We start from the raw sequence: 25,894 nt of genomic DNA on the forward strand, positions 1-25,894 counted from the left end.
ATGAACATTTGAAAAAAAAATTTTCAAAAGTCTTCATATAATTATCAGTGTAGGTAGGAAGGTACATGCTCAAACATTTCTCGCAAATAGAGGTTGATATTTCCTTTTCTATACTTGTACATTACAACAACAACAACAACAAAAACAACAACTAATACTACTACTATTGCTAATAATAATAGTAATAGTAATAATAAATAATGATAATAATATAACAACAATAACAAGAACAACAAAAATAGTAATAATAAAGTGTAACAGTCGACTCCGTTCATATTCACATTTTCTTTGTTTATACTCGTTGCCCGTCCGATACGTGTTCGGTTCTCGTCTGCTTTGTATAACCCCAGTTTTCCACTCCCGAGTCAGTGAGGCATAATACCTCAAGGCATAAGTTCTTTGCTGTTTCTGGGGTTATGTTACAGTTGTTTCGAACAGTATCATGATTCTAACATACCATACGATGGATAAGTTTGTCATTAAGAAGAGAAGACACGAAGTTAGTGGTGAGGGTGAAGAAAGGGACGAAAGTGGGTTTGTGAGCAAAAAGGATTTGGCCATTCCAACAACAAGTACATCAACTTCAAAAAAAGGCAAGAAAAATCGCTCCTACTTGGATAATTATTTAAGTTTTGGATTCTTCTGGTGTGGTGATGAAGTTACTCCCATGCCTTTATGTGTTATTTGTTGTGGTAAATTATCTAATGAAGCAATGGTACACAGTAAATTAAAGAGGCATTTAACTCTGAAACATAATCATCTTGCTAACAAGCCTCGGTCCTACTTTGAAGGACTTTTAAGGGAGCAAAAACAACAGAGTGCGATGCTTTCTAAGAAAGTCAAAGTTGCTGATAAAGCAGAAGAGGCCAGTTACTTAGTTGCAGAGTTAGTTGTTAAAAGCATAAAACCTCATGCAATAGCAGAGACTCTGATTCTACTTGCATATAGTGCGATAGTAGAAGCAATGTTTGGAAGTGAAGCAGAAAAAGAAGTGAGGAAAATTCCCGTTTCGGATAGTACCATTAGCAGACGGATTCATGATATGTCAGCAGACATAGAGGAAACTGTATGTACATCTGTGAAGGAAAGTGAAATGTTTGCACTTCAGGTAGAGGAATCCACAGTCATTGGAGGTATGGCTCAATTACTGGTATTCGTTCGGTATATTCATGATGTTAAAATACTGAATCAATTCCTTTGTTGTAAAGAACTTAAGGAAACTACAACAGGCAATGATATTTTCTCTACATTAAGCGAGTACTTAAAATCAGTTGGTTTGACCTGGCAATCGTGTGTTGGGATTTGTACAGATGGGGCACCTGCCATGATTGGCTCAATTAAAGGATTTGTGTCATTAGTGAAGAGAGAAAACGGCAGTGTGATAACAACACATTGCTTTCTTCATCGTGAAGCGCTGGTTGCAAAGACAATTAGCAATGATTTAAAATCTGTACTGGAAAAAGTTGTAAAAATGGTGAACTTTATAAAAAGTCAACTGATGAAGTCTCGTCTGTTTACTAAGCTGCGCGAAGAGCTTGAGGCAAAACATTTGAACCTTCTTCTACAGAAGGAAGCACGTTGGCTGTCCAGAGGGAAAGTATTGTCACGAGTATGCAAACTGAAGGAAGAGATGCTTAATTTTTTCACTCTTCAACAACAAGAGGAATTCTGTGATTTACTGGCAGATGACACTTGGTGTGCAAAATTGTCTTACTTAGCTGACATCTTTTAACTTTTAAACAAGGTAAATGCCAGCATGCAAGGAAAATCAGAAAATGTTTTATCTTTCACTGCTAAAATTAAAGTGCTGAAAGAAAAACTGCAACTGTGGGGTGGCAAAGTAAAAGAAGGCAATTTGGACATGTTCTCACATGTTGCAGTAGCAGCAAACCGTGGTGAGATAATACCCATTATTTCTGAGCATCTTGCAGTACTGGAAAAACAACTGCAGCACTATTTCCCTGATATATACACTGAAAACTATGACTGGATAAGAAACACATTTGTTGCATCTAAATCTACCCAATCTCAGCTTACCCTCATGGAAGAAGAGCAGTTAGTGGAATTGCGTCATGATCGTGATCTAAAGTTATTGCACATGCAGCTGCCTTTTGACGAATTCTGGGTTCAGATCAAGACTAAGTATCCTCATGTTGCCAAAAAAGCTCTGGTAATGTCAATCCAGTTCTCTACTTCTTACCAAAGTGAGTTGGGGTTTTCTGCTCTAGCAAACATTAAAACTAACAAAAGGGAAAGGCTGAAAACTCTTGAGGAAGAAATGAGAGTATGTTTGTCCACCATTCAACCCAATGTGAAACGGATCTGTCATTCACATCAAGCACACACATCTCATTAAAATAGGTGTTTTTTTCTTCTTTGCTTAAGGGTGATTACCATTTTCTTTTTATTTAGTCTGCATTCATAACTCTTTACTTCAAATCTTCTAATATGCTCTTTGTATTTCTCTATTATACAGTGGTGCTGGATTTGGTTTGATTATGGATGATAATAAAAATAATAATAATGTCTAGTGTTTTATATAGCGACGTTTCTCCTTAATGGATTCAAAGCTGCTAGTACAGTAATTATATTCATCAAATAAGTTAATTCATGAGATATGGTGGGGTGGTGAAGAAGGGGTGCCACAGTAATGGTTACATCAGTTTAGGGTGCCATCAACTGAAAAAGATTGAGAACCACTGGTCTAAACCCTACAGTAGACTTATATCTAGGTTCCAGTCACAAGAAACCATCTCTAAATATCCTCATGTCAACGTGATTTATTAGCTGCATCATATGTAGCAATTCTCCTAGATATTTTGGACATCCAGTTCTGATCATTTGATTGGTTATTGAACATATTTTAAACTCCAGGGAAATATATGATATACCAATTTCTACTGAAAATGGAATTTTCTATAATGAATGGACGAGTGCAGGCTAGTTTTGTATTTTTCTCTTCATATTTCATAGGGGCTGGGGCATAATAATTTACGTATTGGTCTATTAAAATGTGAAGTATATTTTTTACTCTAACTCCATTGTTTATATCTTAGACACTAAAGGGGAAATATTGCATATGTGCGTTTTCCAATGGTTTGGAGAGCTTCCTGTGCATATGCAATGACGTATTTTTCAGGTGCTTTCTTTAAACTAATTAACAGCTTACAAGTACTTCTTCCTCAGTTCCCGGATGTTTTTCTACAACAGATATTTTTTCATCACCTTCCCCTTCTCGAAGAAGGAACTTAAGTGAAAAAAATCAATGTATTTCAAAATCTAGTTTAATTTCATTTATGTCAGCAATTCAATATGGTGGAAATGCTCTGCGTTTAGTGTAAAGCCATTGTTGGTCGTGCAAAATTAAAAAAAAAAAAAAAAAAAAAAAAAAAAAAAAAAAAAAAAAAAAAAAAAAACCACAGCGAAATAATGCCTCAAAGGTCTGATTCGGTAATTTTTAGGGAAGGCCAGCATAATTTCTCCTGCAAATCTTTTGTACAAAAAGAGATGGTGTCAATCATAAGGAAAGGAATTATTTGTGATTTACTTTTTCATATTATAAGGATTTATTTGATTCACTTTATCATATTGTACGGATTTATTTGTGATTTATTATATTGTGATTTACTTCTAGTTTGTGACTTGGGAAGCAGGGGTCCGACTAGCTGTTGTGACCTGGGAAGGTTTGTGACCTAGGGAGGGGGTGGGCGTTTCCGGAGGGTTTGCCCTTGGCTTGGGGTTCTAACATGGTAAGGGTGGTCCTGGGGCTGGACCCCGGCTAGGCGCTTTGACCTGGGAATCACTAGGTTAACATAAGTGGGTTTTTTAGGTTCTGTACCCTTTTACAAATCTCAAAAGTGTTAAATAATCATGTTTTGGCCTGTTTTCACCCACGTACATGAGCCATATACTTTTTCAAACTAGTTATCTTGTGCTTATTTTGCATTTCTGACTATTATTATTGCTGTAAATCACTCGTTTATCACATTTCCCCACCCAAGAAACTCTGGTTACCCTCTGGGGTCCCCCATAATTGTCTTTATATAAAGGGGACCAAAAACTCATAAACGTGTGGTTTGCCTCAATAGTGATGGTCATGCATGCATAAAACACAAGATAGTGCATAGGAAAAATACATGGTTCATGTATTTGGCTAGAAATTAATATATCATATATTTACTAAACTCAATTCTTGCTGTAATAGGCAGCCTTAACCCAACGTAAGATGCAAAACAAGAAAGCTCTAGTGGGGTTTTTAAAATAAAGCCTGGGTTATGAAATTCCTATGCTATTGACCCAAGTAAAGATTTGGCACATTTTTGCCACACCGTGATGCTACATCTACATGTTTCTCATTTACTTTCCAGATTCACTTGGTGAAGCGAAGACTGCTCCACTGATCTACAAAGGCTCTATGATTTTATCTCTTCAGGTATATTTAATTATATAATACAAAATTTAATTTTGAATATAAAAGTGAAATTGTGCTGGAAACAATTGTTTCGGATGTTTTCATAACTTAACGTGAGGTGGAGAGAAGGAAAGCAGTTGAGGGTTTTCAAGAATAATGAGCCAGTGTTGCTTAATCCTTGATATTGAGTGAATTTTGAAAATGATATAAATGAGAAATTACTCATTATTTATTTTCAAATTGGATTGTTTTGAAGACTATTAACTTAGAATTTTAGTTTTTTGATAAAAACTTACTAGGAGAAACTACGTTGCCCTGCTTTGTAAAGGGCCTATTTAAAAGAGCACATATACTACAAAGTTACCCATTATCTGTCTCAGCTCCGCTCCCACGCTGTGAGGACAACTCATTGCGCTCAAGAACCTGTGTACTCGCCACAGGGGCACCAAGGTCGCCTGCCAGCTTTTTAGCCGAGATATTCGGCTGTGCTGAAATTTTTGGCTGTGACACTGAACAGTAATTGGCTGTAATTTTCGGCTTTTACATTGGATTCTCTAATACGGCCAGGATCTCCCTTTATCAAGAGAATAAGGAGAAAATATTAAAGTGGTAACGTGTTTGCCCAGTGTTCGCATGGCGGCAGATCGATCCCGGTCAGTTACTGTGATTTCAAGCTGTTTACTGAGGAGGCCACTGCTGTCATTGGGCACCACAGTGGGGGTTTTGGCTCTTCCGGCTGATGTTCTGGTGAGCATCTATTCTGATGGAACTGAAACCACATACCTTTTAACCTTTATTAGCACTATTTAATTATGGAAATAAATCCTTATTATATATTTTCAGCTACTTCTCGCCTTGCGCATCTTTAAATTCCGATGTTGTTTAGTCATTCCCATAGATTGTTTCCACTCATATTATGGTACCTCTGTAGGACTATCAATTTCGTTAATACTATGCCATTCACACACTCAATGTTCATCCTTTTTTATGTCTGTTTTAATACATTTTACTTGAGAGAGTACTCGCTAGTGTTAGAGATATCTTGCTTGAGGATACACTAGGTTACTCTATTCTATATTATTGTTCCTCTTCCTCATGTTATTTTCAAGTTTTTCTAGTTTATATATGAAAGATTTATTTCAAGGTTATCATTGTTCTTAAACTTCTCTCGTAGTTTTACCTTATTTCCTTTCCTCACTGGAGTCCTTTGTCTTATAGCCTCCTGCTTTTCCAGCGAGGGTTGTGGCATAGCAATTAATAATGATAAGAGGTTCTGAGCAATTAGGCCAGACAAATAGGGATGTCATACATTCACTTTGTCAAGTTACATACAATTCAAACAAAATGAATTTTCAGAAAGTGGGATTAGACAGAGTTTAGGCTGCGATTCAACTTGTTGTATTGAAGTAAAGAGTTACATAGTTTTCTTGAGCACGCTTAAGTTACTTGAAAATTCAGCAAAGCGTTTTTCTTTTCACAATAATGATAAGTGCTCTTTTACATTTCAAATATCACAATACTATTTTTGGGCGAACAATCAGTGAGGAGACGAAAGTACAGTTACATAAAACCATATTATTGTTACTCACACTTCATCTGTGTACTTCAAAAAACCAAGTATAATTTTACACAAAGTTCTTATGGAGCTGGTCTTGAACAACGGAGTAATACGAGCCCTTTACTTTGACAGTGGCTCCAACCCGACTGACTACAAGGCGTGGCACACCGCTAGATGTGGCAAATGGCGTCCATGGGGAGATGCCTCGTGTCCTAGGGGTATCGAGGTAGTAGTCCGTTTTGTCACTAACCGGAAGCTTATCTGGAAGGCCTTCGTCTCCTGGCTGTTGCTCTCCCAAGCAATCTGTAAGAACAATAAGCCGACAGCAATAATCCTTTGTCTGCACATTGACACGGTGACAGAATCTTATCGCCGGTGGAAGCTGAGACAACCTACTTTCCCAGGGGAACCAACAGGCAGAGGTCATTCACATGACCTCAAACAGGGGTTTCAAGCGGGGCCTACGTGACAACTTCAAGTTTCTAACCTTGAACCAGAACTTTAATAAATTTTAACGAATTTCTGGCTTTTTATATTAAAAAGGTAAATTCATCCTTTACTGCATCCTATAATGTGGAAGGATTCTAGTACAAAGTTCTGGAACAATTCTCATTAATTTAGGTTGGATTTTTTCCCACGGATGCATTGACAGGTCAAGTGCATTCTGTCGAGGAAATATTTTTTTTTTAAATCTAACGAATCTTTTCATAACCTGGAGTGATAATTCATTATAGAAATAAAGACATGTGACTTTCAAATAAATGAATGAGAGACGCTTCCACATTTATATCTAGCAGCATTTGCTTCTGTGTCTTTGATGGTGATCACTTCTGAATTCATGTAACTTGAAAAAACCTCATGACCTGAATAAAGTATACATTTTGTTTTTGTACGCTTTGTGAAGAATTTTCTTCACTCTTCTTCTTTCAATCGCATTTTTAACTCTCTTCTACTAATACTATAGCTACCCCTTAAACGTCCTCTCCTACATTCAATTTTCTTTAACGAAACATAGGGAGGACTAATCTAAACTTAAACTTGTTGACAGTGGTGCACGTTATGCTCGTGACGTCACCGCGTAGATATGCACAATAGAGGGCCTTAGTCGTAACCCCGGCGTATGTTGTTTCTTTCCTTAAACTATGTGGGTCAAGATTAAATTCCTAAACTGAATTTTTATATAAATTTCAATAATGCTAAATTAATGAATCTTATATTTCTCAATACCAATTAAGGTTTGTTAATTTTAAGATGTATGTCCATCGCACCAGTCCATTTCTAATTAATCATTTTATATATTAATTTTTAGCAAGCCAGAATAGGTAGGATTGTTGTATATATAAACTTCCTTAGAGCAGTAAGATTTCTCCAAAGTATTTAGTACAGAATCCTGCCTCCTCTGCACTCCTTGCAACAATATATTGCCCTGTCCTGAAGTCCCGATATGGCACCCCCAATGGATCCGTGCGCAACAAGCTCCTCACCTGTCTGGAAAGGTGAAGCCAGGTGATCTCTTCGACCTTAGCGTCGGGCGCATTCAACTAGAAGCCGCCCTGGACGACTGACCTGCTTGGTTAGTGATCCCGTGCACCTTTGGCTCACCCCCCCCCCCCCTCTCTCTCTCCCAAAACTCGACTCACAAAAGATTGCTGCCGGTCGGAGAGATTGAGAAGAAGAGGACCCTGGTATTGATAACCGCGGGCCATCCGGGTAACTGAGCAGTCACGTGACTTCCCGCACGTGGCGCAGTGAAAACAAACCACACTTTAACGTGGTGCTGCATGAACGATCGTCTGTTAAAGCTAAATTATTCGCCATTATGCCATCATCATGTGTTATTTTCAACTACAAGAATCACAATATGATGCAAGGAAAGATGTTGCATTTTTACAAGTTCCCCAGTCGTAGCAGAAGCCCGGATAGGAGGGATAAGTGGCTTGCAGCATACCAGCAAATGAACCAAAATGGACACAAATGGTCCCCACCAAAGAGTCGGGTTATTTGTAGTGAACACTTTATCTCAGGTATTTATGAAATTTAACATATTTTAATAAAATTTAACATTCTTTTGGTTGGTGTTCCAACAGTATGTCTATTGGTGTTCATTATGAATTTATATTAAATTGCCAAAATACAGGTAAACCCAACAAGACTGCGAAAGAACACCCAGACTACATTCCATGCATACTGCCTTTCAAGAAAGACAGCTATGCCAAAGCCAAACGACAACTTGAGAGGTATGAGCGAAATGACAAGAGAAGGCGATTGATTTATGAGGCCAGCAGTAATACTCACCTGAAGCATTTAACTTTATATTGTAACGTGTTTTAGCAGCTCCATCCAAAGAATTAACGTAATCGTAAGCCATTGCTCTGGTTTGTTTTCACTTCGCTTGATTCCCGCGCTAGCGGTTACGTCATCGATGACGTCAGCCCGCGGTTATGAATACCATAGTTGTAGCCAACGAGGATTCTTGGGGTGAGCCAGGCAAGAGTGCAACATGCCAATTAGTGCGACAACCAGGTCAACAGCTATCACGGGCATAGGACTAATCTTAAAGGAGTGCAGGTACTACATCAATGGCCATTTAGTTTTCCCCCATTTTTTCTTAGCTTAGACTAATTTTAACTTTATAGGGAACCTGGCTTTTACACTATTCGGACTGTGTGCGGTGGGATTGTGTGTAAATATTTTTCCATTATTATTTCTTGCTTGGAGACTAACACAGTCTCTGGGTCACATGGGCCACGTGTCGACCCCATTTCGATTTGTTATTATTGCAGACCACGTGTCTAACTAACTAATTTTCATCATTTTGAATTGCATTTTTATGATTCTATTCTGTCTTTGTTAAGATGTCCGTTTCTTTGATGTAAATTTGTGAAAAAATCAATATTAGGTTAATTAAACCTTTTTAGTATTTTTTGCTCCCTCATTCATTTAATGTTTAAACTGGGAATATTTAAAGAGTAAAACCTAAGTAAGTCTATAGGTGGTAACAGCGAGGAACTTTGCATTAATATATTTGCTTCGAAGATAAAGATCCTTATCTTTATACTTTTAAACTACTTTACATCACTGCTCCCATTTTGGATTTTGTCTAATTACATGAACGTAAGATACCTGTCCAGCATCTCATTGGGGTAGCTGGGACGGAGCTGGAACAGAGCCTGAGAATGAGATGACTATAGATCTGACAAAGCTAGAGTAGGCCATAATTCATTGCTAATTCTCCGTGTGGAGTTCTCCGGCCTCTGGACAGTAAAATTTCCCCCTTTGGTATTTAAAGAGTGATGGTTAGTGAATTGTGACAGTAAAGTATTAGCAAGGTGTCTGTCCCCCGAGAGTAAGTGCTCATATCCTCCCCTGTTGAACTTTATGTAACTGTTATAAGGAGACTTTCCCGGTGTAGCAGGAATTTTTTCCCCCCTGACTGAAATTCCCCCCGGGAAAATTAGCCTAGGCTAGATTTCCCCCCCTCCCTCCCCCCCCCCCCGGGAGAAGCAGCCCGGGCTGTTATTCCCCCCGGGGGAATTTCAGCCCTAGGATATTTTTCCCCCCCTAGGCCATTTCTCCCCCTCCCTCCCTTACAGAGAAACTAATTTGATGAATTAAATAAATATTTTTCGTTTATGCATTAGATATCCATCTTCAACACAAAAGGGTTTGCACTTTTTTCTAATATCACGCTTTTCTTCTTTGTTTAGTCCATCAGGATACTTTCCACTATCCAGATATTGATAATATGTGTGGTAAGTGAGCTCCTCCATATTCTGAGCACGTGTTTCCACTGCCACTACTCGGACAATTGAGTGTGAAGCATGTTGGCGCTAAAACTAGAAGGAAAACAGACAAAAAGAGAGAATGTCGACAGCCCTAGTGATAATAGTTTTGTTGTGATGATAAAAGCCACAGCCATAGCCATAGATTTATAACAACAGTGGGGTTGGGGGAATACAGTTTTGGAGAAAATGGTTTTGCCTGTATAATATATTAGAACTCCATACACAAGTTTTGGCAACTCTTTTCTGCCAAGGCTAATGTTCAAATTTCCATTGAAAGATATTGATTTCCTAAACAATATTTCGCATCTTTGGCAGATTTGGAAAACATCATCTGAGGGATGAATCAAGTTTCCTTTATCTTTCAACTGAATTAGCCATGGCATTGCATTGTTGTGATGGGCAGTTAAGCAATCAAAACAGGCTTCACAACGCAAGGATTTCTTCAGTTTATACACAAGAAATCCTGCCATGTACGCCACAATATCGCTAGAATAAAGTGATGAGGTGTAGGAATGTAAGTGTAATCTTCGTTATGACTGCTTTCATCTAAACTCATATTCTATATTTTTCTGTTCTTAGCAGAAGATTTATTTATGTCAACCGCATTATGTGAATGTCTAATATTGCTTGAATAATTCTAGAGGTATGTAATTACCGCGAAGAACATCCTGTACATCATTATGAACCAGAATTTTCTTATCAGCAGCCGAAAACTGCATTGCAGTATGATTATTATCACAACCCCATACTTCTTATTTTACCAAAAAGAAAAAAGCTCAATATGATCTTGGCTCATTTTATATGACAGTAAAAATTTCATTTTTAGACTAGAACGTTCAATTAGATTATTCCATCACATAGCTTTAAATGCCTAAGATAAGCTTCAGCCTTCATCATTAATTCTTTAAACAAACAGGCATTTTGTTGTTGCAATTGGAGATCTAAAGTTACGTCTGCACAAATTTCTTGAATTGAGGATATATAGGCCTAAACTAAGGAATTTGATTGTTCCCTCACATCCTTCGAAATCAATAAGTTTGTTTTCGAAGCAATATTGCAAGGGGTTTGATACGGATTCACTAAGAAACTGAGAAGCACGCTTAAAATTCATTGTTCATTTTGTCCACGCAATATGTTGTGACCTCAATTTATTGCCTAAATGTAACCATTCAATCTCTTGCAATTTGTGAAGCTTCTCTATGAAATCCCATTGAATTTGATTTCAATGGCAAACGAAAAAAAATAATGATTACCTCCACCAAACAAAGGGGGGAATCTTGGCCCAGAGGGGGGAATATTATCCTGGGACAAAGTTCCCCCGGGGGGACATATATCCTGGGCCATATTTCCCCCGGGGGGAATTTCGGACGGGGGGAAAACCAGATCGTTACACCGGACTAAGTTCCCACTCAGAACACACATTAAAAAATTCTCCACACGCTTGATGGTGTATTTGATCACCCTATATTAGAAATTCATTATCAATATTAGTAACAGAATATGGTAATACATATATATATATATATATATATATATATATATATATATATATATATATATATATATATATATATATATATATATATATAACCTATGAAATGTAAGTACATAGTATGAATTGGATTTGTCGGTGCTGAGAAAATTGTCTGTGGCTTTATGTTTGAGAATTGTTGAAATTACTTATATCTATTCTGTCTTTTCGGTCAATCACAGAGAAAATTTCCATTCCGTTTTTAGTAATTTTGAGCAAGCTGCTGAACAAACAAGGTAGGCTACAAGGATTGACAAAAACATCTAATATTTAAATATTAGTGGAGGCCTGATGGAGTTTAGATTTTAGTCTCTGTATGACTTGCACTAAACTAAACATTGTAACCAATGATTTCGGTTCACATAATATTGGTTTATAATATACAAACGACTTTTGTATATAACCACAACATTCTTTATTAGGAGATGTTTCCTGAGAAACACTCACTTTTTTTTTAAGATATGAGATATTAAATGAATGATTACTGAGTTATTTTTAGCAATTAATGAATAACGTGAAATTTCTATGAAAATATCCATATAATTGGTGAAAATTAGCCTAAGTAAAATTATATCTCTGAGTAAGTCATCAGTTCGTAGCATGGCATCTGCAACTTCCTGATGATGTATACCAAACGTCGCCAAAATATTCGATATATCTTTAAACGGTAAAGAGTTTATAACTCTTCCCGATAATTACTCATTCTGTGTGTAGTTAACCCTTTGGTTCTTGCTATATGTCTATTGTCAAACTGTAGCGTTGGTTAAATTGTGGACCATTTACCAAGAAAGACCCAGTACTTAGTAAGGTTTTAGAAAGTTTAATGACAGGTAGGGACTTATGCGGAAAAGAGGAAAATTGTAAACCCTATAAGGATATATGGTATGAACTGAGTGTAACACAAGGAATAGTGATGTGATGTTCAAGGATAGTTATTCCTAATTCTCTGAGGAATAAGGTTTTGTCTGAAATACATGCTGATCACCAAGGTATAGTGAGATCAAAGTCAATTGCAAGAACCTTTGTATGGTGGCCAGGTGTAGATAAAGATGTGGAATCTTATATAAGAAATTGTATGAATTGTGTTATGCAACAGAACAATCCTCAATTTGGTAGAATGCACCCATGGGGGTTTCCCAGGTACCCATGGCAAAGAGTACAGATAGATTTTGTAGATGCTTTTTGAGAGTAACTCCTTTCTGCGTTGTTCAATACTCTAGAAGTGAATACAATATCTCATAACCTGACTATTAAATAAGGGATAAACCTGAAATCGTAACTACCTCTGTACTTTATAATTAACTTTTCTTTTCTCACCACCATCAAAATAAAAAGCAGGAAAATAAAAATAGGGCTGTCAGTAGTCTAATACCGTAAGCTGTTCATTTCCAGGGAGAGAGAAGATGGTAATCTGTACTGGATATTTGGCAAAGCAAGAAATAGTTCAATACCCTAGGCCTATAAATCTATTTCCACAAAAATGAGGGTTATATAAAAACCTACTTTTGGTCTCGCAAGAATATGATTGTCTGATTTTTATTTCTTCATAGAAAACAAGTTCTACAACAATTATAGCAATGTTAGATCTGGCTCATAGTGAAATATAAAACAGATTAATTACCGTTAAGTTTTATGGAATATAAAAGGCGGAATGGAGCAGGCGATGAAAAGGATAAGTCATCCAGGGGAATGGTGGCTGGGATGATAGAATTAGTTAACCTTTCGCGGTCAAAAGTGATAATCCACATTGGAATGTGTGTGTGCATATCCTATAAATGCCAATTCTTCCTACAGCTTTTTGTTTTAAAAGTAAAGTCAGGTCTATCTGATGATGATGATGTCGTTTGTTTATCCGATCCTTCATTTTCTCTGTCTGTCTGTAAGATTGCCTTACCTTATGTAAGACACGGGCCTGTTGTATACACTGTTATCGATTTACGAAATATTATTATTAGAGGAACCTTTGTAAAAATAGTCAAATTCAATGAAAATTTCCATTGAAAGATGTAACTAAAATCACAAGATCTTATTTAGAAGTATCAAAAGCTAATCATGCATAAAGCGCTCAGTCAAAGGCATTTGTCAAATGATTCGGAAGAATACCTGGCATTTGTTTATGAATTCCAAAATTTAATTGCATTCTTTAGATGATCCTCAAATGAAATATGTTAAGCAAAAATACAGATCTTATGCAATTGAAGTCATATTATTATTATTATTATTATTATTATTATTATTATTATTATTATTATTATTAACAAAGCTACAACCCTAGTTGGAAAACCAGGATGCTATAAGCCCAGGGGCTCCAACAGGGAAAATAGCCCAGTGAGGAAGCAAAAAAAGGAAAAATAAAATATTTTATGAAGAGTAACAACATTAAAATAAATATCTCCCTTATGAACTATATAAACTTCAACAAAACATGAGGAAGAGAAATTAGATAGGATAGTGCGTCCGAGTGTACCCTTAAGCAAGAGAACTCTAACCCAAGACAGTGGAAGACCATGGTACAGAGGCTATGGCACTACCCAATTCTAGAGAACAATGGTTTGATTTTGGAGTGTCCTTCTCCTAGAAGAGACCAAATTCAGGTTACTAGAAAATGTATAAGGGGTAATAAAGCATTTGAACCCATCCAATGCTCCATTCCATTGGAAAGTCTATATCCCCAACTGCAGTCAGGAATGGATCGGTAATCAACGCCTTAGATGACTTGCATATATATATATATATATATATATATATATATATATATATATATAACGGATTTTAAGCGAAGTGAAAAATCTATTTTTGGGTGAGATCGTCATGTCGTCCAGATGGAAGTTGCTAAGGTAGCTTTAAAAGGATATAATATATACTACTGTGATATTCCCAGAGAATTAACCTTCAGGTTCCAGAATTCTAACTCCTGGAGCGAATATCCTTAAAATTTTCTCAGGGATATCGCATAAGAACAGAGGACGCATTCTTGACACGTCTCATAGCAATCTCTACCCAAATAGCGTTAACGCTTCGAGGGGGACGTGGCAAAAGAATAGAAGGAGGCCGTAACAAGGTTACCCCCGTTCCCATACTACCATTGACCACCACCCCAGCGCCATTCCCAGGATGGCGGACATTCCTTGTAGCATTGAGTGTGGAGCTACAGATACAGTATGTTAGGGAGGGATCTGTGAAGATCTTTTCTTCTAAGAAAGAAGGGTGGGTCCATCAGGACGATATGGCGATCTCACCCAAAAATAGATTTTTCGCTTCGCTCAAAATCCGTTTTTTGCGCTCAAGCCATTTCGTCCTGCTGGAAGTATACCAGAGCATTAATGTGTCTGTGGATTTTCATCAGTGCCTTAACCTTGGGACAACCTTTCTATGATCATTTGGATCAATCGAGACAAATGACGTTACCGTTATCCGTCATTATCACTAATCATCTCCGATGTTAGTGCTTCCTGCCCCATATAGGGAAGTGTCTTTCTAGACGGTAGAAAGTAGGGTCTCAAGGTAAGCATACATTGTATGGACAAACATAAGAATACACCAGATGAACAAACCGTCTCGTAGTTTGTGAAAATTATATAATACTTAACAGTGTTTCTTAATTCCGTTGTTTGTGAGCATACAAATAAATAAAAGTACATACTCTGGACTATAGACATGCAATTGTCGGGCGAGTTAGGACGCAATTACATTCTAATAGACGTTTAATAGTAAGTAAAACGAATGTAGCATGATAACGGAACTATACATGTAACCTGTACAGAGATTATCTTTCTTTCTTGGAAAGCAAGAAATGATGAGTGCCACTCTCAGATTAAAGACAATTAAAAACAAATTTTCTTCATAATTCCTGTACTGGTTACTTTTATCGACATTGTGTACTATGTACACCGGCACTTGTGCCATCTGTATAATTCCACACCTGGGATTTTGAACAGAAATAGTGTCACCATGGTAACACTCGATCAAAGGAGGTCACACCCTAAGAGGGATGATCTCTTCTCCCTTTAATTGACAGTCCCAGTCAATTAGCTGTTCATCGTAGAATTAGACGGCGGGTTAAGTATTCTACCCGACGTCACCACATACTGCTTCAGATCATGGACTTGCTTAAAATAGTGTTTGTAGAACACAGTGGATGATTCTCACCCAGTATATGTGCGAGGACTTTTGAAGTCTAAACCATTGACTGTCTATAACAGTAATTAGGGGGCAGGTTTTAATACGCTATCTGCCGCCACTACATAGTGTTTCAGTTCATGTACCTGTTTCGCATAGTGTTTGTAAAACACTCTGGATGATTTCCATCTAGTGCATGAACGAAGACGCTTAAAGTCCATATACTGAAAGAAGTTCAGTGATTAAGCAATCTTTCTCGGATCATGACCTACGGGAGTACTGTCAGGATCCACTCTATGAATAAAGTAGGTGAGTTTCGCCTTCAGTTGTTTTAGGGATAAATTTAATCCAGAGGTTTCTCCTTTAAAGAGCTGTCCTCCCCTGAAGTCTGAAGTTCTACGAAGATAGACCTTTAAACACTCTACCGGACATAGAGAGATATCTTCCTTCATAGGGCAGATTCTCCAGGGACCCCACCTTTTAGTGGGTAGCTCATTCTTAGCGAGAAAGGATGGATCAGGGAAGAGATTCAGTTCTCCTGTTTCTGAAAACTGAGTGTGGCCCTCATCCCTAGAAAGGGCCACTATTTCACTAACTCTAGCCCCTGAGGCTATAGCGAACAGAAAAATAACCTTTTGGGTTAGATCCTTTAGCGAACAATCTTCATTGTTTAAGGATGAGGCATAATGTAGGACCTTGTCCAAAGACCAAGAGATGGGCTTTGGTGGTGCAGCAGGCCTAAGCCTCGCACATGCCTTCGGGATCTTATTAAAGATTTCGTTCGCCTAGTCTACTTGAAAGGCATATAGAAGAGGTCTAGTCAAAGCTGACTTGCACGTAGTTACCGTGTTGGCCGCCAAACCCTGGTTATGAAGATGGATAAAGAAGGACATTCAGAAGTTCATTGAAATCTCTCTCGGTCATTTTGCTTTTACGAAAGCAACCCACTTTTTCCATGATGACTCATTTTGTCTTCTAGTTGACTTGACTTTTATTCCTCTAAGAATTTTATATTGCCTTTTCAGATCCCAAATCTTTTCTTAACTGCTAGGGCAAACAAAAATCATGAAATGAAGGGTTTGGGTTCTCTATAATAAATAGAAGGCAATTAAATTTTGAACCTTCAGGAGTTGTCCCGCCTGGAAGGATCTTAGCATGTTGAGGACTCTCAGCAGGTAATTGGACTGGATTGACTGGAAATCCTAAGTCTATCTCTTCCATTTCAGAGACAAGATGTTTATCATTTAAATTAGAGGATCCTCGTATGGGGCTACATATCAAGGTAGTTCCTTGACAGCTCTCGTAATGAAGAGGTCGGATTGCAGTTCGGGGATTTGTTCCCATCTGGGAAAGAATAGGTTGCGTCCGTGGACCATTCTAACTCTATCGGCCTGAGCCTGAGTAGAGCATCCACTATCACATTGCGGATTGGTTGTATGTTAACTGCTAATAGGTGCCATCCCTTTAGGTAAGGGATGGCTAACTACACTTAAACTGTATGAGACGTTTCTTAACATCGTCGATTGCAGCGTCTCGTTATCCCTTCGGAGTCCCAGATCAGCTGTAGACAATCTGATCTGCTTGGAGAGAGTTTCCCTACTCATGACTGGACCAACATGGTCTTGGGATTTTCAGGCTTTGACCTTTGTTAGGGAAGCGATTAAGGAAGGACCGCTATCGGTCTTTTTAGGCCTCTACGAGCGTTTGATGCTTATTTTCTGCAGGTTCCCAGCGCATCTTGCAGCCGTGCTCTTAGCACTGGGCCTACATCTATTGCGAACTGGAGAGAGAACAGGGTTCCTCCCAGTTCTCGTTTTGGGAATCTGAAATCTATCTTTCATCCACGATGTTCCGGGGACCGGATCATTTCTTCGGATGTTCATAGACCAGCACCTTGGGTGCTGCCCCCCCCCCCCCCCCCTCAGCCTCTTGTCCAGGAACATTGTTGCCTGAACCTTTCTTAGGCTAAAATATTGCATGACTGTGTCTGCTAATTTTATGAAGGCAGCTAGGACTCTGTGTAGTCTGACGAGTATCTTTCCTGGGAAGTGCGTTACTTTGTGTAACCTGAATCCTAGATAGGAGGGGAAAGGGTGATTGACTGGAAGCTGCCGATAGACGACTTTCAGGTCTGGTAAGACTATAGGCACCCTTTTTTGCAGTGGGATTCTTATGTTCAGAAGGATAAACCTCCTAGACTCGTTATTTTATTTGGACTTGTTGAGTGGCGATGAGTCCTGAATGACTCTGAATTTTCTTCGAGTCCTTCTCGTAAACACACAACGGCCTCCCCTGGAATTCGGTTGACTAAAGTTTCCTTACCACCTGTATGCTCTAGAGCTCCCCGGTAAACTCCTCCGGGAGGGTTTTGGATAATCGGAGGAGTAGAGGAAATGGTGGTAGAGATATCTCCACCTCTCAACTTAGTCCCATCTTGATTAGGCCATGGAGCCAAGGATCGAAGGTCCAGCAATCCTAAAGGAATCTCCCTCCTACTAGAAGCATTCCTATGCTTCGACTGATCAGTAGGAATCTCTTTTCGACCATCTGTCTGTGATGTTTCGGTCACTACAACTGTGGATCGTTGTTGAACCGCTAGAAATGGATGTCCAAACCTCTCCATCTTCCTTTTAGGTTTGGGACCCACAACCTTAGAAGATTCTCTTTTTGAAAGGATGCCCCACTTTTGGAGAAGTCCTACTTTCTCCGTGGAGGCATTCTTAATTGCTTCCTTGACTACCTTGTCTGGAAAGAGGTCTTTACCCTAGATGTTGGAAGATATTAGCTTTCTTGTATCGTGTTTCGCTGTTGCGTTAGCTAACACAAACTCCCTACATATTCTTCTAGCCTTTATAAATGCATAAAGGTCTTTTACCAAAGTAGCCATATGTATTTTGGCTAAAACCTTAAGCATGTCTGGGGTATCTTGATGAGCCGAACAGAACTCTATGTAGTTCTGTAGAGATAAGGAGGCTGCAAGTCTCTCCTTGGTTTCTTGTTCGTCTTGTAAGAGAAACTCAGATAATTTAGGAAGATTTTCCTTAAATTATCGACTGGCGACATCCGCCACAAGTCTTCCTACTGAAGAGGAGAAATGGGCCTCCTTCCAGCTCTTCTCCTGTCTGGGAAATGCTAGTGACAGAGGTTCGCACTCCCTGAGTGTGGGACACGGTTTACCTGTCTCTATTGCCTCAATGACATATTTGAAAGCCAGAGTGGATACCTTCGACACCGAGTAACCCGCCTTTTCTGTGCTGCTTGACAGGATAGCCTGTGCGTTATCATTGTCGAGAATCATAACCCTCTTTGATTCCGGTCCTTTTTCTGATATTGGTTAATCCTTCAGTCTAATGAAACAGTTCGGGAAAGCGTCAAAGCTTGGCCAGAACTGGATTTTGTCCAAAGGAACAGCACCCATCTTCTCAGAGATGTAGAGTTTGGCGTTTAAAATCGTCAATAGCTCCGCAAACCTCCAGGGATTGGTTGTGGAGCATGTCAGAAGGTCTTGATGTACGAGTCTTTTGTATGACCCTTTAGGAGTGACAAGTGGAGCTTTGCAAAGCTCTACCTTGCATTTTGCTTCCTGCTTTGTGTTCTGTTTGCACAAATTTTCTACTAGATTCTTAACTTGGGCCCATAACTAGTTCATTCCATCTAAATGAGGGATAGAAGGCGGAGATATCAATGTCGTTGGCTCATGAGCCTGTTGGGACGGAGACATTTCCAACCCGACATTTTCCCCTTCTTCCCGTGGGTGCTTTTTGCCCTCCTTCCCGAAGGTTATCTGGCCAACGGGAAATGTACCTCGTGTCTGGGGTACCACTATTTCCTTACTCGCTGTTGGAAATAGTAACCTACGCATCTTGTCATTAGGCAGGGTCCCGGAGAGATTTTCTGAAAGCCTCTCACTCAGTTGCGTAGTTTGAAACAAGCTTTATCCCTAGTCTCCACCGACTTGGGATTCTTGAAACCTTCGGACAATAGGGCCCGACATACTTTGCAGGCCTGCGGGTTCAAATACTGCAGGTGTTCGGAAATAATATTGCAGGGGGCATGAAACCTGCATGCATTATGTCTGTAAAAACACTTACTCTTAATTTTGCAGAAGACTGCGACACATGACATCTGGTGTTCCTCCTGTGAAGAAAGGAAAACAAAATGAGTATACGATTGATTATCTCACTGATAACCAATAAATCAAAAGTCATATCTTAACAGAATAGCTTAGGATAGGAAGCTATAAAGGGATAGTAGGAGACACATACTTGTGTATCCCTTGCAAGCAAATGCTGGTACCTCCCTTCAGTATTAAGTGATAGGAATTTCTTTTCGAAGGAATTCCGACTGAAAAAGGGGTTTTCTAACCCCTAGGGATAGGGAAGTGTATACTTCACTGTCCCTTTCATACTAAATACTGTGGGGTACAGAAGACTGATTTCTTAGTCAGTTTAACGAAGAAACACTATTCCTTTAATGTAAGAGCGGCTGCAGCATAAGCTCACATGAGGATACCCAAGATATGCTAGAAATAGTTACTGTATAATCATACTGTAGTTTTCTATTTGCAGTATGCACTATATTGCAATATACTGGCTACTGTATAATTATATATAGTATGGAAAGGAAAGACATATTTGTATATATCCCACCCAACTTATTTGCTGTGACCCCCCCCCCTTACAAAATTAAAACATAGAGTTTCCTAATCATGGAGACTCGAGGATAAGGGCTCTGCCCTTTAAGGGTTAGGATGTATTCTCCAGTCCTTAAAATTTTAATATTGCAGGGTAATCTGAAGACTGATTACTAATCAGAATATTGAAGAATTAAATTCTTTCAATATGTGATTGGGTTCCACAAATATTTGGGTAGGATTTTCAAATATATTGGAAAAGCACTGCTAGCATAAAATATACAGAAGCTTTCTATTTGCAGTATCTCCTATACTGCAGAAATACTAACTACCTGTATAAACATATACTGTAGTACCGCCGGCATGTCATCGGCATAGCTAGCTAATGCTAGCACATCTAGCCTGCTAGCTAAATGAAAAAGAGATAGCATGGAGAACAGGCTACCTAATACTGTACATATATACAGTAAAAGGGATGTAAAAGTTGACTATAACTACCTTCTCCAGAAAGAACGTTCAAATGGAAGGGGAGAATATAATATACAAACTTCCATCCAGCTACAGTACTGTCACCGGCAAGGATCTGTCTAAACCTTGCCGGCCGGCACTGCTGGCCATTACTAGTACAGTCGGCGTGCTGCCGGTTGAGCAGGCACCATTCTGTGACGGCCTGGTAGGCCGCACCCCGGCAGTAGCCACTTTTACTAGCAGTTCAAGAAAGAACCGGAGAGCCTTTATGAACCGAAGGGACTTCCCACTTACAGCCAACATGGCCAGCAGCTGCCCTAGTTGCCTGCCAGCAGTCCCCATGACTGCCGGCCGACAGCAGCCATGATTGCTGGCCGGCAGTAGTCTTTACTGCCGGCCGGCAACAATATGGCCAGCAGCTCACAGCTGTCATTACTGCCGGCCGACAAATGTTAAGATTACCGGCCGGCAGCTATCAACTGTAAGAGGGGGAGTCTGGTCGATCCCGGCAACCCACCGGCAACAGTAAGGTTGCCGGGATCACCAACATAAAGGGATAGAAGGGAAGGGAAAAGAGGGTCCCGAGAAAGGTACAGCAGGAGCCGGCCTTAGCCTGTCCTGCCCCACCTAACAACTCCGTTCCTGTATTAGAACTATCCCAGGCGGCTAAAGAATTCTATTCCTTAGTCTAGGGTTAGATTAATACAAATAAGAGGTTGGTAGCACCCTCGCCAACACCTCGAAAGGAAAGGAAACGGGGTTCCAGCGCCAGTGTCCCCTAAGCATAAGAAGAATTCCATTCCTCAGCCTAGGGTCCACTATTATTATTATTATTATTATTACTATCCAAGCTACAACCCTAATTGGAAAAGCAAGATGCTATAAGCCCAGGGGCTCCAATAGGGAAAAATAGCCCAGTGAGGAAAGGAAATAAGGAAATAAATAACTGAAGAGAACAAATTAACAATAAATCATTCTAAAAAAAGTAATGTCAAAAGAGATATATCATATATAAACTATTAACAACGTCAACAACAAAAATGTCATATATAAACTATAAAAAGACTCATGTCCGTCTGGTCAACAAAAAAGCATTTGCTCCAACTTTGAACTTTTGAAGTTCTACTGATTCAACAACCCGATTAGGAAGATCATTCCACAACTTGGTAACAGCTGGAATAAAACTTCTAGAGTACTGCGTAGTATTGAGTCTTATGATGGAGAAGGCCTGGCTATTAGAATTAACTGCCTGCCTAGTATTACGAACAGGATAGAATTGTCCAGGGAGATCTGAATGTAAAGGATGGTCAGAGTTATGAAAAATCTTATGCAACATGCATAATGAACTAATTGATCGACGGTGCCAGAGATTAATATCTAGATCAGGAATAAGAAATTTAATAGACCGTAAGTTTCTGTCCAACAAATTAAGATGAGAATCAGCAGCTGAAGACCAGACAGGAGAACAATACTCAAAACAAGGTAGAATAAAAGAATTAAAACACTTCTTCAGAATAGATTGATCACTAACACAGGACTAATCTGCTAGGTCACAGGAAGAAGGGTCATATCGTACAGACCTTTCAGGAGTGGCCTAGGGAGGTCTCTAGCCTCCTATGTCGGTAGCCTAACGTAGCAAAAGAATTCCATTCATCTTGCCAGGTAGCTACCGACCACAGAATAAATACTCTGAGATTCTGGCCAAAACCCCAAAAACCTGCATCTGCGGTTACGGAGGAAGGGCAGAAAAACCGTAGAAAAGTCATGCCTGAACTAAAAATTCAAGGCCAACCCGCTAAGGTTCTAGCCTGAGGCTACAATCAGAGGGAAGAGGGATTACCCTTAAACTCCCTTTTTTGAGAGGGGTAAAGTTCATCCAATTAAAAGAGATACCTATCTCTTCATAATTGAAATCATCATACACAAGGGTAACCGGGGGGGTGTCTAACGTATAATAACACGACTAGATTAGGAACCTAGGCGAGACAAGATCTTGGTTAACTCACTCACCGAGACTCTAACTATACAATCGATATGGAAAGGAAAAATATGCACAATGTAAATATCTTCACGAGAATATATTGCCTAAATAGCTAACATAATAAAATAATTAATTAATGATATATGAAGCTATTTAAAAACTGGGAAGTCGTCCTGCTATCTAAATATCATGCCCAACGAACGACAGCGCTCATAGCACCTCCGTACAGGCTAGCTCTAAACACAATAAATTACTCAAATTTCACTGTGAAAAGGGAGCTAAAAAACTATTCATTGTAAAGACCCAATACTCAACTTTCGAAAGAAGTCTGAAAATGCATAAAAAATCTTTGAAAACCGATCGAAAAGTTAGATCAACAGGGAACACCACTAAGCGAAATCGCTACAAAATTAGGAATAGCCGCCATCCTGAGAATGGCACTGGGGTGGTGGTCAATAGTAGTACGGGAACGGGGGTAACCTTGTTACGGCCCCTTTCTATTCTTTTGCCATGTCCCCCTCTAAGCGTTAACGCTATTTGGGGTAGAGATTGCTATGAGACGTGTAAAGGATGCGTCCTCTGTTCTTATGCGATATCCCTGAGAAAATTTTAAGGATATTCGCTCGAGGAGTTAGAATTCTGGAACCTGAAGGTTAATTCTCTGGGAATATCACTGTAGTATATATTATATCCTTTTGAAGCTATCTTAGGAACTTCCATCAGGACGACATGGCTTGAGCCCAAATATATATATATATATACACTTCCATATATATATATATATATATATATATATATATATATATATATATATATATATATATATATATATATATATATATCGCCCACGAATGGCATTTAATACCGAATTCTATCTTGGGAATATACATCCACTTAGAATTCATTTTATAGTAACAGCTTCAGGCCGGGTGGAGATTCGAAGCCCCACCTGTTCGTCTGGAAACCATGCCTGCCAGTGACCATACCGACTGAGCTATCAAGAGAGGTAAAAGTATATGACAAGTCCTCGTACATATCCCTGCCGAATTCAGGAATCTGTTCATACTCTTGAAATAAACCCATCTCCACCATGATAGCTGAATCGTAAATTTGCAACACGTGGTTATTATAAATGAATATATATCACAAGCACACGTGATTTCAATCAATGTAAATATCACCCACGAATGGCATTTAATACCGAATTCTATCTTGGGAATATACATCCACTTAGAATTAATTTTATGGTAACAGCTTCTGGCCGGGTGGAGATTCGAACCCCCACCTGTTCGGCTGGAAACCATGCCTGCCAGTGACCATACAGACTGAGCTATCAAGAGAGATAAAAGTTTATGACAAGTCCTCGTACATATTCCTGTCAAATTCAGGAATCTGTTCATACTCTTGAAATAAACCCATCTCCACCCTGATAGCTGAATCGTAAGTTTGCAACACGTGGTTATTATAAATGAATATATATCACAAGCACATGTGATTTCAATCAATGTAAATATCACCCACGAATGGCATTTAATACTGAATTCTATCTTGGGAATATACATCCACTTGGAATTCATTTTATGGTAACAGCTTCTGGCCGGGTGGAGATTCGAACCCCCACCTGTTCGGTTGGAAACCATGCGTGCCAGTGACCATACCGACTGAGCTATCCAGAGAGATAAAAGTCGGTATGGTCACTGGGTGGGGTCTCCCGGTGGGAGGGGGGTTCCTTGATTGATGCGAGTCATACCATTCTCTCACATGTTGAAGAGTTGACAGCTTCCTTCATCGCGACAAGGTGTTAGAACTGAATACTTTAGCTGCAGGAGCCAGGTGATGAATCGAGGCAGTGGATTCCTTGCTCTCTTGGTGCGCAACACGAACCCATTGTGGGTTGACATGTAGGAGTCTAACTTCCTCGACCTCAGGTTAGTACTTGGATTTCTTAACTGCTTTGTTATGAAGAGCTTGCTCATTCTCTGTAATCCAAGATGGATCCGCCTGCCCATATGCTGCTCTCCTGGGGTGAAGGAACATGCGCTCGTGCGGTGTTTGTTTCGTAGTGACGCACAGAAGGGACCTCATGCTGTGTTATTCTTGATACAGGACAGCCTCCCACATTTTTTTAGGGCAGGAGAGAGAAGTGAGAGCTCACCTTATTGTGCGCCACAAAGTTCCATTGGCTCTCTCGACCTGGCCGCTGCCACGAGGGTTATATGCAGACGGCTAGCTTGTAGCCACTCCATAGTCATGAAGAAACTTTTGGTACTCTGAAGACATGAAAGCAGGTCCCCTGTCTTAATGAATGCACTTGGGCAGGCCCCAAACTGAAAAGAGAGTAGACAAACATTTAATGGTGGTACTCGCTGAGGTGTCTTCTGTTGCAAAGGTGAACAGAAATCTTCTGTACTCGTCAATTATATTGAGAATATTTCCATTCTCTGTGGTGAACGGCATCCGACCTTTGAAGTCGATAGCCAGATGCTGGAATGGCCTGGTAGCTTTTCTGAAGGTTCCAGTTTCTTTGGAGAACTTAAGTTTGATCTAAGCACAGGTTTGACATTTACGTATGAGAGTCCTAGCTTCTTCAATGGTAAAGAGTAAGTTTCTCTGTCTTATGATGTTGGGTCATCCTTCTGATTCCTGGATGACACAGGTGCTCATAAAGCTGAGTCAGCTCTTCTCCTTGAGTACAGGTAAGAGAAACCCCACATCCCGAGGCACAAGAGAGAGAGCGTCTGCAACTGGTTCTTCGATCCAGGTCTGTATGAAACGTCCAAGCTGAAACAATTCAGTTTCAACTTCCACCGCATTATTTTTTCACTCTTGATTTTGCCATGGTTCTTGGGGTCAAACCTGAAAAGCACTAACTGCTGATCAGTTATGAGTCTAAATTTACGCCCTAACAGAAAGTGTCGCCATTTCTGAATGGCTTCTACGATATCACATGCTTCGCGTTCAACTGCCGATTGTCAATTTTCCTTCTTGTGTCAATGAGGTTGCAACGGCGTCAGCAGAGGCATCTGCTTCGACTACAGAGATTACTTCGTCATCTCTAGCAGCTAGTGAAGCTCGAGACATTTCATTCTTCAGTTGTTTGAGTGCTTGTTCTGCAGATTTGGCCACTGGGAAAGTTTTCAATTCGACTAGAGGTCAAATTTTTTGGGAGAAGTTTGGTACCCACTTCGAAAAGTAGGATAAGAGTCCCTGCGTTCTTTTAAGACCAGGGATACTGTCCGGACGGTTCATATCACATTCTCTTCAGGTCAGGTAGAACTTGGTGATCATTCACTAAATGGCCCAAAATTGAGATTTATGTTTAGCATAAAAACTTTTCTTGTCATTTATGGTCAGTCCATACTTCAATGCAGTTTTTTGAAAGAGTTTCAGATTTCTGTCTTGTTCTTC

General features: G+C 39.4%; 1 protein-coding gene across 1 annotated transcript; it reads left to right on the plus strand.

The window, feature by feature from the left end:
• Positions 1–463: 463 nt before the first annotated feature.
• Positions 464–25,682, plus strand: LOC137640935 (zinc finger BED domain-containing protein 5-like). The gene is made up of 4 exons (XM_068373393.1): positions 464–1,150; positions 1,745–2,284; positions 3,635–3,683; positions 25,396–25,682. The coding sequence occupies exons 1-4, from the start codon at positions 464–466 to the stop codon at positions 25,680–25,682; spliced, it is 1,563 nt and encodes a 520-aa protein (XP_068229494.1).
• The last annotated feature ends 212 nt before the right edge of the window (positions 25,683–25,894 follow it).

This window comes from Palaemon carinicauda, chromosome 5 (genome assembly GCF_036898095.1).
Source record: "Palaemon carinicauda isolate YSFRI2023 chromosome 5, ASM3689809v2, whole genome shotgun sequence".
Taxonomy (NCBI): Eukaryota; Metazoa; Arthropoda; class Malacostraca; order Decapoda; family Palaemonidae; genus Palaemon; species Palaemon carinicauda.